Source organism: Canis aureus, chromosome 7, assembly GCF_053574225.1.
Source record: "Canis aureus isolate CA01 chromosome 7, VMU_Caureus_v.1.0, whole genome shotgun sequence".
NCBI lineage: Eukaryota > Metazoa > Chordata > Mammalia > Carnivora > Canidae > Canis > Canis aureus.
In genome coordinates, this window is record NC_135617.1 from 3,964,022 (window position 1) to 3,980,070 (window position 16,049).

The 16,049-nt window shown below is 47.1% G+C and overlaps 1 protein-coding gene across 2 annotated transcripts in view; it reads left to right on the top strand.

Moving 5' to 3' along the window:
• The window catches only part of LAMA4 (laminin subunit alpha 4), a 142,133-nt gene that overhangs the window by 124,038 nt on the left and 2,046 nt on the right, over positions 1-16,049 (top strand). For both annotated transcript variants that reach the window (XM_077902715.1, XM_077902716.1), the window contains exons 30-37: positions 232-385; positions 5,188-5,375; positions 6,590-6,779; positions 7,548-7,703; positions 9,250-9,409; positions 11,107-11,237; positions 12,676-12,769; positions 13,262-13,381. In XM_077902715.1, the coding sequence (XP_077758841.1) occupies positions 232-385; positions 5,188-5,375; positions 6,590-6,779; positions 7,548-7,703; positions 9,250-9,409; positions 11,107-11,237; positions 12,676-12,769; positions 13,262-13,381 (1,193 nt within the window). The remainder of the gene's footprint in view (positions 1-231; positions 386-5,187; positions 5,376-6,589; positions 6,780-7,547; positions 7,704-9,249; positions 9,410-11,106; positions 11,238-12,675; positions 12,770-13,261; positions 13,382-16,049) is intronic.

The window sequence follows — 16,049 nt, forward strand, 5'->3', positions numbered from 1 at the left end:
GGCGAAGATGTTCATCTGTCAGGATGTGCTGGTGCCAGGCAAAATTATCCACGGACTGTTCAACGGTCGTGCCAAGGGCTCAGATGAAGGTAGTGGTTGATAGATAAAGACCCATCACCCACACACACGCACTCACATCTCAGTTGCCAAATTCTTTCACTTCCATGGTTCCCATCATGTAGTTCTGAACAACATCCTAAGGGGTCTTTCCCCCCGTCTGTTGTTGCATAGGTTGGATAGAGATGTGGAGGTCGAAGATTTCCAGCGGTATTCGGAGAAGGTCCACACCTCTCTTTATGAGTGTCCCATCGAGTCTTCGCCGTTGTTCCTTCTCTACAAAAAAGGGAAAAATTCCTCAAAGCCTAAAGCAAGCCAGAATAAGAAGGTAAACAATGACGCCGTGCCAGATTCCCCGCCGCCCTAGTAGCCACGCTCTCCACGCTAGACACCCGTGCTTTAGGCGACCGACTTCAGTTTGCGACTGTGTGTGCACACGGAGGGGGGATCCTGGTAGCCTCTGACCTGCTGCTTTGTCAGCTTTGATCTATGGAGCTTTGCTCCCAGAGAAACCGTTTGAATCAGCTTTTACTCTGCACGGCCCACTGCTTATCATTGCAGTCGCTAAAACTGCTCCATCCCTAACCATTTGTGCCCATAACACGTGTTATCTGGTGCTGTATTGTCATTCTCAGTATCATTTGCTTTTGTGTAGGATCTCAGGCTTCCGTCACCCTCCTGGAAGCTACTAGAGTTTCTTTTTTTTTCTTTATAAATTTATTTTTTATTTGTGTTCAATTTGCCAACATATAGAATAACACCCAGTGCTCATCCTCAAGTGCCCCCCTCAGTGCCCGTCACCCAGTCACCCCCACCCCCCACCCACCTCCCTTTCCACCACCCCTAGTTCGTTTCCCAGAGTTAGGAAACTTTATGTTCTGTCTCCCTTTCTGATATTTCCCACTCATTTTTCTCTCCTTTCCCCTTTATTCCCTTTCACTATTTTTTCTATTCCCCAAATGAATGAGACCATATAATGTTTGTCCTTCTCCGATTGACTTACTTCACTCAGCATCATACCCTCCAGGTCCATCCACGTCGAAGCAAATGGTGGGTATTTGTCGTTTCTAATGGCTGAGGAATATTCCATTGTATACATAGACCACAGCTTCTTTATCCATTCATCTGTCATGGACACCGAGGCTCCCCCACAGTGTGGCTACTGTGGACATTGCTGCTAGAAACATCGGGGTGCAGGTGTCCTGGCGTTTCACTGCATCTGTATCTTTGGGGTAAATCCCCGTCAGTGCAATTGCTGGGTCGTAGGGCAGCTCTATTTCTAACTCTTTGAGGACCCTCCACACTGTTTTCCAGAGTGGCTGCCCCAGGTCACATTCCCAGCAACAGTGCAGGACGGTTCCCCTTGCTCCGCATCCTCTCCAACATTTGTGGTTCCCTGCCTTGTTAATTTTCCCCATTCTCACTGGGGTGAGGTGGGATCAGATAAAGGGCTAGTTTCCAAGATCTATAAAGAACTTATTAAACTCAACACCAAAGAAACAAACAATCCAATCATGAAATGGGCAAAAGACATGAACAGAAATCTCACCGAGGAAGACATAGAAGAGGCCAACACGCACATGAGAAAATGATGCTCCGCATCCCTGGCCATCAGGGAAATACAGATCAAAAGCTACTAGAGTTTCTGATCTCGCCCCCCCCCCCCATTTTCCCCTCCTTCGTTGACCTTCACTCCAGGGGCTCACAGGCAGGGTTGATCTGGGGCATGGACTAGGGCTGCGATATTGAGGCCGCGCTGACTTGCGCTCCTGCGAACAGACTCGCGTTTCATCGCGGTTTTAATTGCATCTCCTGGGCCGTGAGGGCGGCTGGGCATCTTCAGAGGAAGGCCCGATCTGCCTCCAAGGCGGCTTGTGAACCACCAGCGAGAGGGAGCGATCCCCCCAGCTTCTGGCCTCCCCGGCCCTCCTATCTGGAGCGCTTCCCTGTGTATTTCAGCTTAGAGGGACCACGTTTGAGGACCTCCTTGCAACCCCTCTGTTCGCACTTATCAGTGTTAGTGGAATTAATTTTATCTCCGTGTAATCTAAATCTAGGGTTTTTCAGGATCCTTTTCTGAATGTCACGTGATTCAGGCAGAAAGATTATAGTGATTCAGGCGGCGAGATCACTGCATATGACTTTTATGAAGGCTTTTCCTAGAGGATGTTATAAAGGATTTTTTCGGAGGAGACTGAAATTCTGGTAAAATCTTACTGTCAGCTTCTCATATTGATGCTAAAAGGTTTAACCTGAAATTTTTCAGCTGAGACTTGAGCGCAGGTCAGTGGATCACTCGCAGCTGGTTAATGTCAGAGGCTGAGGAGGAAGATGCACCCACGGCACACACGTTACCCCTTCATTTTTTTTTCACTTTACCCCTTTAAATGAAGACAGTTTTCTATTTGAAGCTGTCTATCAAACGTAGTTTCCTAACAAATATTCATACTGTCAAGGTTGCAGTCAACAGCCCTTGGAACTATTAACACAAACTTTTCGATATTATAGGAAACCTCTTAGCCCTTCTTGTTAAAAAAAAAGTCTTAGAAATTCAACTTCATAATAACAGATAGAATCACTATGGATTTCACTTATATTTATTGGCAATTAGAATGTCAAATGTTTGCTAATCTTCTCTTGTATTCACCCTTGTATCAAAAGCTTCTTAAAGAGCTACCCAGGAAAACATGTGGCCTCTGTTTTCAATTTTTATTGAGGCCGATTCAAAGCAACTTGGGTTTATAATCATTTCCTTTCACAGTGGTTTCCTAATACTCCATTTTATGGGTAGATTATATTTTATTTAACTATTAAGAGACTTTCAGTGCTTTCCAGTTTCCTCCCTTCCTGGGTGAAGATCATTGTACGTTAATCTTTGATTGCATTGCTGAATAAATCTTTACAAAATATTCCTGGAGGTACTTACCGGGTTCAAGGCAAACTACTTGCCAAAAAAGGAACACTGACTTATAGTCCCCGGTGAGTACATCAGAATACCTGTCTTACCACCTATGTTCCAACCTGAAATTTCTTCATAATTTTTACGTTTTTAAATTTAAATGAGAACATAATTTCTCATGTGATGTTTAGTGTGATCATGAAAATGTTACGTGTTATAATAGACATCATTCTGGAGTACCCAGCCAAGCACTCCCTTTTCTGAGAGTTGATTCCCTACACACAGGGTAAGCCCCATATTTTAGGCAGGTGACCTCATCCACCTGGTTATAGATATTTGGACCAGGGTAGATCATGTGAACTAAGCTGGGCTATGAGATTCCCTGCCTTAGAAACTGAGAACCCAAAGACACGAGTCTAGTCTGGTCATAGTCATCAAACGGAAAACATGTAAACCTAAGAGCTCTGCGTTAATCGTGCACAGAGAAAGCAAGCTGCTTTGTAAGAAAGAGGAAAAGGCAGAAAGCTCTCCTGCAGAGAAAGAAAAATGAAAGCAAACGGTCTGAGAAAAACAGAGCTGAGATACCAAAAACATTTGGAAAAGGAGTGCCTTGATTCTTCCTAGCTTTCCAATTCCTGATTCTTGCCCCTAGTAGCGCCCCGCTATATTATCCTAACATCCCCTGGACCGCGTAAGATACTCCCATATCCTTATAACACACGGCCCTCTTGTGCTTAAGTAGCTCAACTAGTTTGGCTGTTATGTGAAACAGAAGAAACGTACTGAATTGAAACAGATGCTCAGAGAAAAAAATTACAGTGGGAAATTCAGAGTCTGGTGAGGTTCAGAAACCCACGCACGCACACAGCTACTCTAGCAGAGTAAACGGAGTCTCTGTGTTATATGGGACTCATTACATGATAACTCATTTTTTATTATCATTATTATTATTATTATTATTATTATTATTATTATTCAGGGCATATATCCACAGAGGGTTTAGAGTGTTTGGTCACCATATGGAAATATACCAATACCAGAATCTCTCCCCTCCTGCAGCAGACAGGAGATCCCAGCCTACGGATTCCCACATGGAAGCAGAGAAAGGCAGGGCTGCTCCAGCAGCCCTAAGCTTCGCTGACCCCCGTGGTCGGTTCGCGTTGCTCTCGTCCCCTGGCAAAGCGGACACGCTGACTGAGAGACAGTGAGATCCTCTCCATGGCAAGGGGAAGGAGGAGGAGCCCCCCTCGAGTTGGGGATGGTCCTCAACCCCTCAGCCAATCTCTCATCCCCACCCTCCTGCAAAACAAAACCTCATCCTCCTAGCAAGTCATCTAAGGTCATTTCTATCCGGCGACAGCCTGTCTCCTAATTTGCTATTTAACTGCCTGTTTTTCCAAATCAATTTTCATTTCCTTAAGAAAAAAAAAAAATACCACAACGGTTTCTCCCTCACCTTTCTCTCCCCCACCACACATGGCCCGTGGGAGGCACACAGAAATACTCATTTCCTTCCACATCATTTCTGCCTATTAGGTATTCAGTAAACATTTGCTTGGATAAATGAATGATTAGATGATCAGACTTATTTGCATTTACTTTAATATTGCTTCCAAAATTAAGACTAGATAACCACTAAATGTTAGCCTGTAGTCTCACAGCTCTAAATTTTAAAATCAGCAGTGCAATTTTAGGAGCGCAAAGTAATTTTTAAGTGTTGTTCTATGTCCCGTCACATAGAAGCTTACTAGCTATTTTATCATCAAAAATATTCTTAAATATTTTGAAGCATTACTCAATATGTTAACTTTTGTGTGTTGAAGAAATATTGTTGTCTAAGATAGGAGGGTTTTATCGACGGATTTCCTCAAGGTTATTTTATTTGTCAATATTTCCATTTTTCACCATTGGATGTGCATTTAATTGAAATGATAGAGCGGTTATGTCTGCGGCTTCAGGTTAGCTCTGCTTTACTATCACAGACTAGAATTTTGGATTTGTTAACATACTGCGTTGTTGTCATGTATTGTTCTTAGTGCTACAAAGCTCCTGCTGTCGTTTGCCTAAGGAAAGAGAGGGCCCTAATATTCTGTGAATGGAAAATGCGCAAATAATGTACACTTTCACTATTTTTTATTTTTATTGATTACTGATAAAGAAATCACAAATGAACTTCCGCTACTAGTATGTCAGGTTCATCCCTTACTATGAATTATTTCCTGTTCTTACAGGGAGAGAAAAGTAAAGATGCACCTTCCGGGGACCCTGCAGGCCTCAAGTTCCCAGAGGGGAATGCTCCAAGAGATGCTTACTGCCACCTTTCCAACAGTCCTAGGGCCATAGAGCACGCCTATCAGTACGGAGGGACCGCCAACAGCCGCCAAGAGTTTGAACACCTAAAAAGAGATTTTGGTGAAAAGTAAAGTAACACGCTATCCTTTCAGAAACTTTATGCCGTGGCTGGACTTCATCCTTATCCTCTATCTGCCATCGTTTTCCTGTGATCTTTCCTTTCTGTACCACTTAATCCTATTATTTTATTACCAGAATAAGTGCTACATGGTACAGGATCCTTCCTTTCCGATACATTACGTCCTCTGTGACTTTCTTCCCCAAAGTAAGAGGGATAAAACCGCATTCTTCTAGGAGTTTTCTGCATTCATCAAAAAGGAAAGCCAATCAAAGAAAGGCACATGGGACACATTTCATATGACTCGTCATCGAATCTTGGCATTACCTTCCTTCTCCCATATAAATTGCTTTCATATCAAAAATGGGGGTGCCTCTGAACTGCTGGAAGGTTAATAAGGAAAGACACTGAAGATCCCAAACCCACTTCCATGTCTGCTAGTGCTCCAGCTGTCCGTAAAGCCCAGCCCCTCTTCCCAGTATTCCACAAATCTCCAGGTTACTTGGCACTTTTGAGGATTTCTTTTTATAGTGTGAGCACCCAAATATTCTTATATAGGTCTCATATCTTTCAAACATTCATAGAGGCGGTGCGATTCAATAAGTAACCTCTAATGCCTTTGAATTTGCTATTTGCCTAATGGGCAGTATCAGTATTTTGTATTCATTAGGAAGAATTTAGAATTAAATCAAACTGGAAATCAGCCTAATAAATGTATCTTATCTATAGGGCCTGGAGCTAAATGTCTAGAAGGTTTTGTTTAATTCCTACACATTCTGGTAGCTCTTTTTAACCTGTGATATCTACGGATTAATTTTTCCTGGGAAAGACAGGAATACTGAATCTGTAGTTTAGATAGCACACAAATCATACTTTCTCTATGCAGATTTCTGTATGCACATTAATTACTGACTAGTATTTTATCCACATGAACAAACTAAATGCAACCCTATTTTCAAGGCAAGACGCGTTAAGTGAAACAATGCTTCCTTAAATGTGGAATGTAGCCCTGCTGTATAAAGAAGTAGGGAAAGATTTAGATTTTTGAGTTAGTCACCCTTTCCCAATATTCATTAATCATAGTAAGGTATAATTAGAAGTGATGCTGCTTGGGATTCATGGAATGGCTACTCAGCTTTCCTTACACTGTGTTGCTGTGGGAAACTAGAGACCATCTTGAGTCTCATTTTACAGATAGTAAGCTTTTTCTTTTCATTTACCAGATCTCAGTTCTCCATTCGTCTGAAAACTCGCTCCTCCCATGGGATGATTTTCTATGTCTCCGATCAAGAAGAGAATGACTTCATGACTCTATTCTTAGCCCACGGCCGCTTGGTTTTCATGTTTAATGTTGGCCACAAGAAACTAAAGATTAGAAGCCAAGAGAAATACAATGATGGAGTGTGGCATGATGTGAGTTGAAGGCAGAGGAATATTATTACCGGCAAATATTCATCGTTGTCAAATGAACTGACATTAATGCCCACTGTTGGTCTCTCTCGAAATACCCATTTTAAAACTCGGAACTCAATTTTGAAATTTTTTTTAATTCCTTATAAAAAAATCTTGAAGCATATTATTTAAAAAGAGATACAGGCTGAGTGTAATTTTTTTTAGCGTACTTAATTTTCACCAAAGGACCAATGGCAAACCTAACCTGAAGTTTGATTTCCAACAATTTTCCGCTTGTTTTCCCACTGCCTGGAAGTCTCTAAATTTCAGCAGCAATTGCTGAGTGTCTTTTACAGGCTAAGCTGTGGAAGATACAAAGTGAAGAGTAAATCTGTTAGGAAGATAGGATACCGTAGGGAGAATATCTAAATATCGAAGCAAATCAGTGTTATGCAATGAAAACAGTAAGAAGTGTAAGATGCATTACGATCAATTACCATAAATGTAGGAGACGGAGAAACCAAGTGGGTGGGCCAGCTGGGAAGAGCTTCATTGACAACTCTACTAAATACATACAAGCTGTAGTCAGAAATTAAGCCTGTAGCTTTAAGTCAAGCTTTAAAGGAAAAAACAAATCTTGACTTTCAGAGAAAAGGCCAGTTTTTTTTAAAGAATTTCTGCAGATTTCCCACAGTCCTGCAGTAGCAAAGTTAGAAGAGGAGGCAACTGAGCCTTCCCCCAAATCTTGGGATGCACTTGACAGGTGCTGTTGTCCTTCTCTCCATCCAGGTGATATTTATTCGGGAGAAGAGCAGCGGCCGACTGATAATTGATGGCCTTCGAGTCCTAGAAGAGAGTCTTCCTCCTACTGGAGCTGCCTGGAACATCAAGGGTCCTATTTATTTGGGAGGTGTAGCTCCTGGAAGGGCTGTGAAAAATGTCCAGGTAGGCCTGGCATGACCAGGGAGAGCCATTGACCCCTAGAGCCGGAGGATTATTTAATCCAGGGCCTTGCTTTACTATCAGCAGATTGGCAAGAATAGAACCATAGTTTCCCTGGATATAGGCTATCAAAGTGCATATTGTCCCAGAAGAAGTCTATCTGCCCTCTGGTATTGCAAAGTCAGGAGTGATCTTCTGATTCTAAGGTAGAGGTGAGACGAAACAGTTTCAGAAGTCTAAGCTGTCGTGAGAAGTTATATCTCAAGCAGATGCTTATTTGTTCAGCAAGGATCCACGCTTTCAGTGCAAAAAATACAAAAAAGAAAGAAGAAAAAGAAAGAAAGAAAGAAAGAAAGAAAGAAAGAAAGAAAGAAAGAAAGAAAGAAAGAAAGAAGGAAGGAAGGAAGGAAGGAAGGAAGGAAGGAAGGAAGGAAAGGAAGGAAGGAAGGAAAGAAAGAAAGAAGAAAGAAAGAAAGAAAGAAAGAAAGAAAGAAAGAAAGAAAGAAAGAAAGAAAGAAAGAAAGAAAGAAGAAAGAAAGAGAGAGAAAGAGAGAGGAAGCAAAGAAGGAAGGAAAGAAGGAAAAGAGGAAGGAAGGAAGGAAGTCACTCCATTATATATTATTGAGTCACAAAAAACTTTGGGGCCATTCTGTAGCCTATGATTTCATTTTTATTTCCTACACACACACACAAACACACACACAATTTGTAAATGTGCAAGGAAGTGTGGTTACCCCTGCGGGGGAAGAGGCAGGAGGATACAATAAAAAATACATATTATTTTTGTGCTTTAAAAGTTAATAATATCAAAAAAAAAGTTAATAATATCGCACCTTTACAAAAATATTTAGCAATAATGGAAATGTGTCAAAGGACTAAATCTTTCTTAACCTATAGATTTGACCTCAGCACGAAAAAAATCGATGCATTTCTAAGATTTGCTAATCTAAGGCAAAAAAGCAGGGGGGCCATGTCATACTTAGATTTTAGGCAAGTGGTCCCAATTTCATGACAACCCCTTTAAAAGAAAGATTTGCAAAGCAGTGTGATCTCAGTCGTCCAAAGTGGCCCAAGTGTCACGTCCTGGGGTATGATAAATGCTCAACCACAAGATGAGGTAATGAAGCCAGAAATGCAAGCTTTCTGCTGTCCATCTAACCACGGGAGGTTGAACGGTTAAGAACTCCGCTAGCCCTCGTCAGCTTTGGATGATTTGGGGCCAGCTGTCATTCTTGAAGGAAACAAACTAACGGTAGTTCTATTTAATTTCAAAACCATAGCTGCGACTTATTTGTCATCGTGCGTGTAGAAACCTTCATAGCTAGTGACTGCAGCCTGACATTATCGAATAGAAAAATCCCAGCTTCAAAGGGCTAGTTAAAGAAGCAACTACCTGGAAAATGACAGACCCCCACCCCGACAGCTAGATAAATAAGACCGGGGACTGCTTCGTCCCTCCAGGGACTCCAATCCCTTCGTTTTGTTTCCCTTCGGTGCGCACCTGGGGGGGTTGAGAAACTGGATTCTAAGACGTGTCTTCTTCCCTCAGATAAACTCGGTCTACAGCTTCAGTGGCTGCCTCGGCAATCTTCAGCTCAACGGGGCCTCCATCACCTCCGCTTCTCAGACGTTTAGCGTGACGCCTTGCTTTGAGGGTCCGATGGAAACAGGGACATACTTTTCAACAGAAGGAGGCTACGTGGTTCTAGGTAACAGTGCGCAGACCGCGGAATGCTTCCTTCCCGGGGGAGGGTGGCTGGCAGGGGGATCGGGCTCGGGAGCAGAACGGCAGACCCACTCAGCCCTAGGAATAGGCCTCTTCCCACGGGGATCGCCTTTGTCCCCTGCCTTTGTCCCCAAGCAGCCGGGCGTGCCCATCCCTGCGTGCCTTCCCTGGCCAGAGCTGCTCCACAGCTGCCAAGCCCTCTGCCGTGGACCCTCGTGGCTCTCCTAGGACGTCCTGTGCTGCTCTGTGGTCTGATGTGTGTCCGCTCTTGGCCACCTTGCTCTTTCTCTGCTCCCTCTTAGCATGACCCCCTGACCCTGCCAAAGGAAGGCCCACTTCTTCCCTCCGCTCTGCAACCCCAGCCTTCAGAGATTATATTTCTGGATTTTTATTCCCCTTAACTCTGACTCTCTCACTCATTCAACCAAGTGTTTCTTGTGTGCCTCTGGCAGGCCCCTCCCTATGCCAAGTGATGGAACATCATGGTTCCAAAAATAAATACTTGTAGTCCTAGCAGACGACACCCAATCCCCACCCAAGCCACTGCAACATACACTCTACAGAGCAAGCGTCAGGTATGAGGAAGGCACCCCAACACCCCCTGAACGAAGGCATGACCGCCCCCGCGTCCAACAGAACACCAGAGGTCGTGTTTCCTCTCTCTGTCTGGCTCATGACCTAACTTTCCTTTCTCCTCCTTCACCCACAATGAAGCACCTGCACTCACATTTCTCAGCCTGTCCCTGGATTTCAGTGGTGAGAGCTCGCAGGCTCGGGCAGCCTGAAATGCAGAGCAACCCGCACCGTGCATGCTCTCCGTAAACGTTAACTAAGAGCGGGAAAAAATTAAAAAGTGACTTATAAGGACACATGTCCAGTGAGTATTATGAAGATGCCCGGGTTTGCAGGGCGTGTCCTGGAGTGAGCCCGGCTCTTCTTAGTGAGCTTTCACCCTCGTCCCGCGGCCCGGCCGTCGCAGCTCCGCTTCCCTTTCCTCTGGGACACTCTGCGGCTCTGGCAACAGTTGCCTTTATTAAGACTTATTTTAGGGGCGCCCGGGAGGCTCAGTCGGGTAAGCATCTGCCTGCAGCTCGGGTCCCCATCCCGGGGTCCTGGGACGGAGCCCTGATGGCCTCCCTGCTCCGCCAGGCCTCTGCTCCTCCCTCTGCCCTCCCTTCTGTGCTCTCTCTCTCTCTCTCTCTCTAATAAATAAATAAATACCCTCGCTCAGTGGCTACAGACTAAATCCCACCTTCCCTACGTGAGCACAGCACGGCCCCTTCCCCCGTGGCTCCCAGCGAGCGTCCCCGCAGGCCTGGCCCCACTGGCCTCCGCAGCCCCTCCCGGTGTCCCGGCCTCTGCACCCCTGTTCACGCTGCTCCCCGCGCCCACGTGGCCCTTTCCCCCTCCTCACTTGGGCCATGTTAGGTGGTCCTGCGGGTTGGGACCAGTTTCTCCTCCGCCGAGCTCCCGGCCCCGGGGTGGGTGCTCGTGGTCTCACCCCCCCCCCCCCACTGAGCTTGGCACGGTGGCTTTGACGTGGGAAATGGCACTTTTGCTGCTTACCTAGTGAGAGACCCATCGAGGTTTCAAAACCAGAGGTAGCAACGCGTCTACGCGGTCACACGGCGGCTACAAACTCCAGGCTGCTGCCCTGAAGACCTGACTTCCTCTCCGCAGATGAGTCCTTCAATATCGGACTGAAGTTTGAGATTGCCTTCGAAGTGCGGCCCCGGAGCAGTTCGGGAACCCTCGTTCACGGCCACAGCGTCAACGGGGAGTACCTGAATGTTCACATGAAGAAGGGCCAGGTAGGGCCCTAAACACTGGTTAACTGTCTTCTTCTCTGACCCAGAATTCTAGATGGAAGCAGGACCGTTTCACAGAGCCCTTCCCCCTTTCGTAGCTGGGGGGGAAATGGTGGGGAAGCCGTACAGGAAATCTAAATGCAGGCGGTCCTTGGATTCGGATTCATATGTTGGAAATTGATTTGATTAGAGCAAAGAGCCTTGGAAACATGGCAAAGCTAAAAAACAAAATCGTCAATTATAACAATGGAATTAAAAGGCTCTAATAAAAGCATGGGAAGGAGGGATCCCTGGGTGGTGCAACGGTTTGGCGCCTGCCTTTGGCCCAGGGCGCGATCCTGGAGACCCGGGATCGAATCCCACATCGGGCTCCCGGTGCATGGAGCCTGCTTCTCCCTCTGCCTGTGTCTCTGCCTCTCTCTCTCTGTGACTATCATAAATAAATTAAAAAATTAAAAAAATTAAAAAAATAAAAGCATGGGAAGGAAACCTCCTTACAAGTGAGAGCAGCAGACATACCCGGCTGCACCAAAACGAACGAGCAGCCAAGCCCCTGTCTATGTCCGTGGGCCAGACGTGTATGTATCGATGTGCACGCGGACGCATATTGGTGTATATTTACATACATATTGTTTTCGATTGTGAGAAATCAGAAAGTTATTATGGTTATACGCTACTTTCATCCTTAAAAGGCATGACTAAGGAACATCCATGAGGGTGTCCAACCAAATATTAAGGAAGCGGCAGCAGATTTGCGTTACCATCCCCAACTTCATAGAACTGATTTTTTTTAAGATTTTATTTATTTATTCATGAGAGACACAGAGAGAGAGAGAGAGGCAGAGACACAGGCAGAGGGAGACGCAGGCTCCATGCAGGAGCCCGATGCGGGACTCGATCTCGGGTCTCCAGGGTCACATCCCGGGCTGAAGGCGGTGCTAAACCACTGGGCCCCCCGGCGCCCCTACCCGGCTGCCCCATAGAACTGATTTTTATGGGAGCTCTGGTCCTCTTGAGCCATGTGATGGCCAAGCGCTTGCGAGGGCACAGCTCCAAACCAGCAGTGAGGCCCTCGGTGGCTCGGTGGGGAGGGCTTCACAGGTGCGTAGACGGGGGCCACGGGCTGGGCGCCCAGTCTGGCTGCACGTCCCCGCTCCCCAGCAACACCTGCACCTGCTCGGAGGGCAGCGGTAAGGATCACAGGAGCTCATGCCCGGCCCCCCCCGCTGGCCCTGTCGCTGCTCCCCCGGCTGCTCCGTCCTCTTGGGCCTCTCCCACCGTCTGCCCCCCACCACCTACCGAAGACTGACCCCGTGTTCACCCGGCAAGGCTAACCGGCCCGCAGGGGTGGACGCAGTGGCTCTCTGTGGTCCATTCAAGAAGTCTGCCTTTTGTCACTGTGAGGACGAGGGCAAGTGTGTAACATACGTGTCTTTGGCAGGTCGTAGTGAAGGTCAACAACGGCATCAGGGACTTTTCCACCTCCGTGATGCCCAAGCAGAGTCTCTGCGATGGCAGGTGGCACAGAATTACAGGTGAGAGGCACGGAGTGTCCCGGGTTCGCTCTATAGTGGGGGCCCACGTCCCCGCCGCGTGGGATGACCGTCCTGGAAGAGCTCGGACTGTAACTTGCATGATAAGATAGAGGGTGGGCAACGGCCCAAGGTGGCCAAGGAAGGAGAATCAGATGTTACTGTATGTATCATCAAACCCACATGTGGTCTGAAAATTTGAATACTCTCAAAATAATCTTTTTTTTTTTCCTGCCGAAATAGTCCTAGGGAGGTTTGTTTTTGTTTTTTAATGCATAATTCATGAAGAAAAAAATAGAATATCCTAAATATTGTCCCTTGCAAAGGAAAATGTTACAGTGATCGCTTAGACGTTGACGTTTTCAATGATACAGAAGAAAGTGTGAGGTTTGTTCTGGAATACATAGAAGCTACTACGGTTACAAGTTAGTCTCTTTCGCGGGAAAAGCCATCGCTCCGGTGCCATTTATGACCAGACTTTTCCTTCTGTTTCAGTTATTAGAGATTCAAATGTGGTTCAGTTGGATGTAGACTCTGAAGTGAACCATGTGGTTGGACCCCTGAATCCAAAACCAGTTGATCACAGGGAGCCGGTGTTTGTTGGGGGTGTTCCAGGTAAGGGTCACTTGAAAAGGGACACGTTTCCAAATCCAAGAAATGGGTACGATCTCATAACTGTTCTTGGGGTACGAAGGGCTGAGCTGCGGGTTCTCGTGATTCACCTGACAACTCAAGGGGCTCTTATATACAGGGTCCTCTCCTAGGCGGTTAAGACTCCTTATCCAAGCGTCAAAACCCAAGTAACCCGGAAGCACCACGCTTCAGCCCCCGGCCTGGTGGACATTACTCACCCTCCCCTTTAGGCATCCTCGCGTCCGCCTAGGGACACACACTGCATTTCCTCTCTGACACAGAGCACCCTCATGTACTGACACTGCTCTAGGATCTGAGAATCCAGAAGGCTGAAGGTTTGCTGGGAATCATTCCCCTTCCTCACCGGGGAGGGAATATATTCTTCTCCCCCGTCCAAGGTTGGCCCCAGTGGTGCACGCAGCTGCAGACCTCGGGTTGTTCTGTTCCTACGTAGGGCCAGGCCCCAAGGGAGCATCCCAGCTGCCACCCTGCAAACCTCACCAGTCACATTGCTGCTGTCCTCTGCCGAGAAAGGTGTATAATCCAGGGTGGTGACAGGAGGAAACCGATGAACCCCTACGCCCTACCCCACCCCACCAATCTTTTTTTTTTTTTAAAGATTTTCTTTATTTATTCATGAGACACACAGAGAGAGGCAGAGACACAGGCAGAGGGAGAAGCAGGCTCCCTGCAGGGAGCCCGACACGGGACTCGATCCTGGGTCTCTAGGATCACGCCCTGGGCCGAAGCCAGGTGCTAAACTGCTGAGCACCCCCAGGGACCCCCCACCAACAGTTTTAAATCTCCAGAGCAGGAACCGTGACCTATGTTGAAAATGTTTGTTATGTGCACATTTCACTAACTTGGAAAAACGGAATGTTGAAGCAAGAGAAAGAGAAAGAGAGAGGGAGGGAGACAGAAGGAGAAAACCAAACGTTTACATCTGGAATTTGGTGGTGATTTTAAGGAAAAACTTAACATGATGTTTCCTTGTGTCCTACCTGGATTATTTTAGACTGACCCATGTAAAGGCAAGTAATAATTTAAGAGTGTGTGAAAAAAAAGAGAGAGGAGAGAGAGAGAGAGAAATCACGGATCAAATTAAGCACGTGACCTTGGGTGCTCAGAAGATAGTGGCAACTAAGCTTTCCTCTGTATTTTTCAAATGCTCATATGGACAGTAACTCCCTGGTGAAGTGTCTGAGACCTTCATCATCTTCACGTCCACTGTCTACACGCACCTCCGTTCCCCGTCCTGTCCTCCTGGCTCCCGGCCTCAGTGCTGAGAGGGTTTCTGGCAAAGGCCCCCACCGAACCTCCTGCAGCTGGGGTGTGCACGACGTGTCCATCACTTCCCATATTTCTGTACGCTGCTTTCTTCCTGGACACCACGGCGCCGTCTAAGATCTTTCACAGGTTCCCAAGAGCTTGCGAGGCGGGGTTCGGCGAGGCCCTTGACCCTCCGGCCCCTCCGCACCCCTGCCTCTGGGCCCCCCACACTCTCTGCAGTTCCCTGCGTGCTTCCACGCTGCCCCCCTGGCGCCGCCGGCCTTTACGCAGCACACAGGGCCACAGTTTCTGTAAAATGTCCTTGCTCCCCTCCCTTGGTACTTCTGTGAGCAAGAACTTCTCCAACTCCTCTCCCGGGTTGACTCCTTCCTGACCCCTCAGACTCAGCCCAGCCCTCTCCTGACACATGCGATGCCCTGTCTCCCCACCTGCTGGGTCTGTGCCTCCCTCCCGTGACACCTGCCACAGGATGTTGTTGAGGTTGAAATAGTACACTCATTGCTGCCAGGCGACGCGACTCCCCTTGACACGAAGCCAGCAACTCCGGTCTGTTAGGCGCTGAGACAGGGATGGGACGGGAGTGGCCCTCCTCCCAGGGGCTCACCGGAGGTGGCTCTCTTCTTTGCATCAAACACACGTTTGTCGCTTCAATTTTCGTGTCTTTGCAGAGTCTGGTCCCAGCACGACGCGCTGCCGTCGTGTCTCCCACCACAAGAGTTGCTAAGCTGCGCACGCTGGGTGGGCGAGGGGTCCCTGAAGCCACATTCGGCCTGCCCGAGACCCGCTTTCGGGAACAGCAGGTCATAGCTAATGAGCAGCACATGGGCCCCGGGGGCTGGGGCAGCTCACCGCCAACCCACCGCCCCCTTATGGCTTCGGGTGCCATCCAGGAACCTGCCAGCAAGCCTGGGACAAAAGCAATTATGGCTTAAGCTGAGTGTCATTAATCACACCATTCCGGGCTGTTCGACATTAATCCCACTGAAATCACATCAGAAACTGAGGCATGAAAAGAAGAGTAACGAAAGGCAATTAGGCATAAATAAACCTCCGAGGGACACCCAACTCCCTCGGAAGCCCGACCAGTTCTCCTGTGTCACGCAGAACCCTGATGATATTATTTCTGTCAACGGCACGTTAATTTAATGAGCTATGTTCCCTGAAAGCCAATCTGACTGTAGAATGTAAAAATCAAAATCGGAAATTAAAAGAGGGTTCCAGATAACGTGGGTCCACAAACACACCGATCAGACCGTTCCTCTGCTGAAAAGCCTGCATTAGTCTGCGGTGAAGCCGGGCTTCCAACCTGAGGAAGGTTCGCTCTTAAAATCATGGGTTGACTTTTTTTTTTTAAGATTTT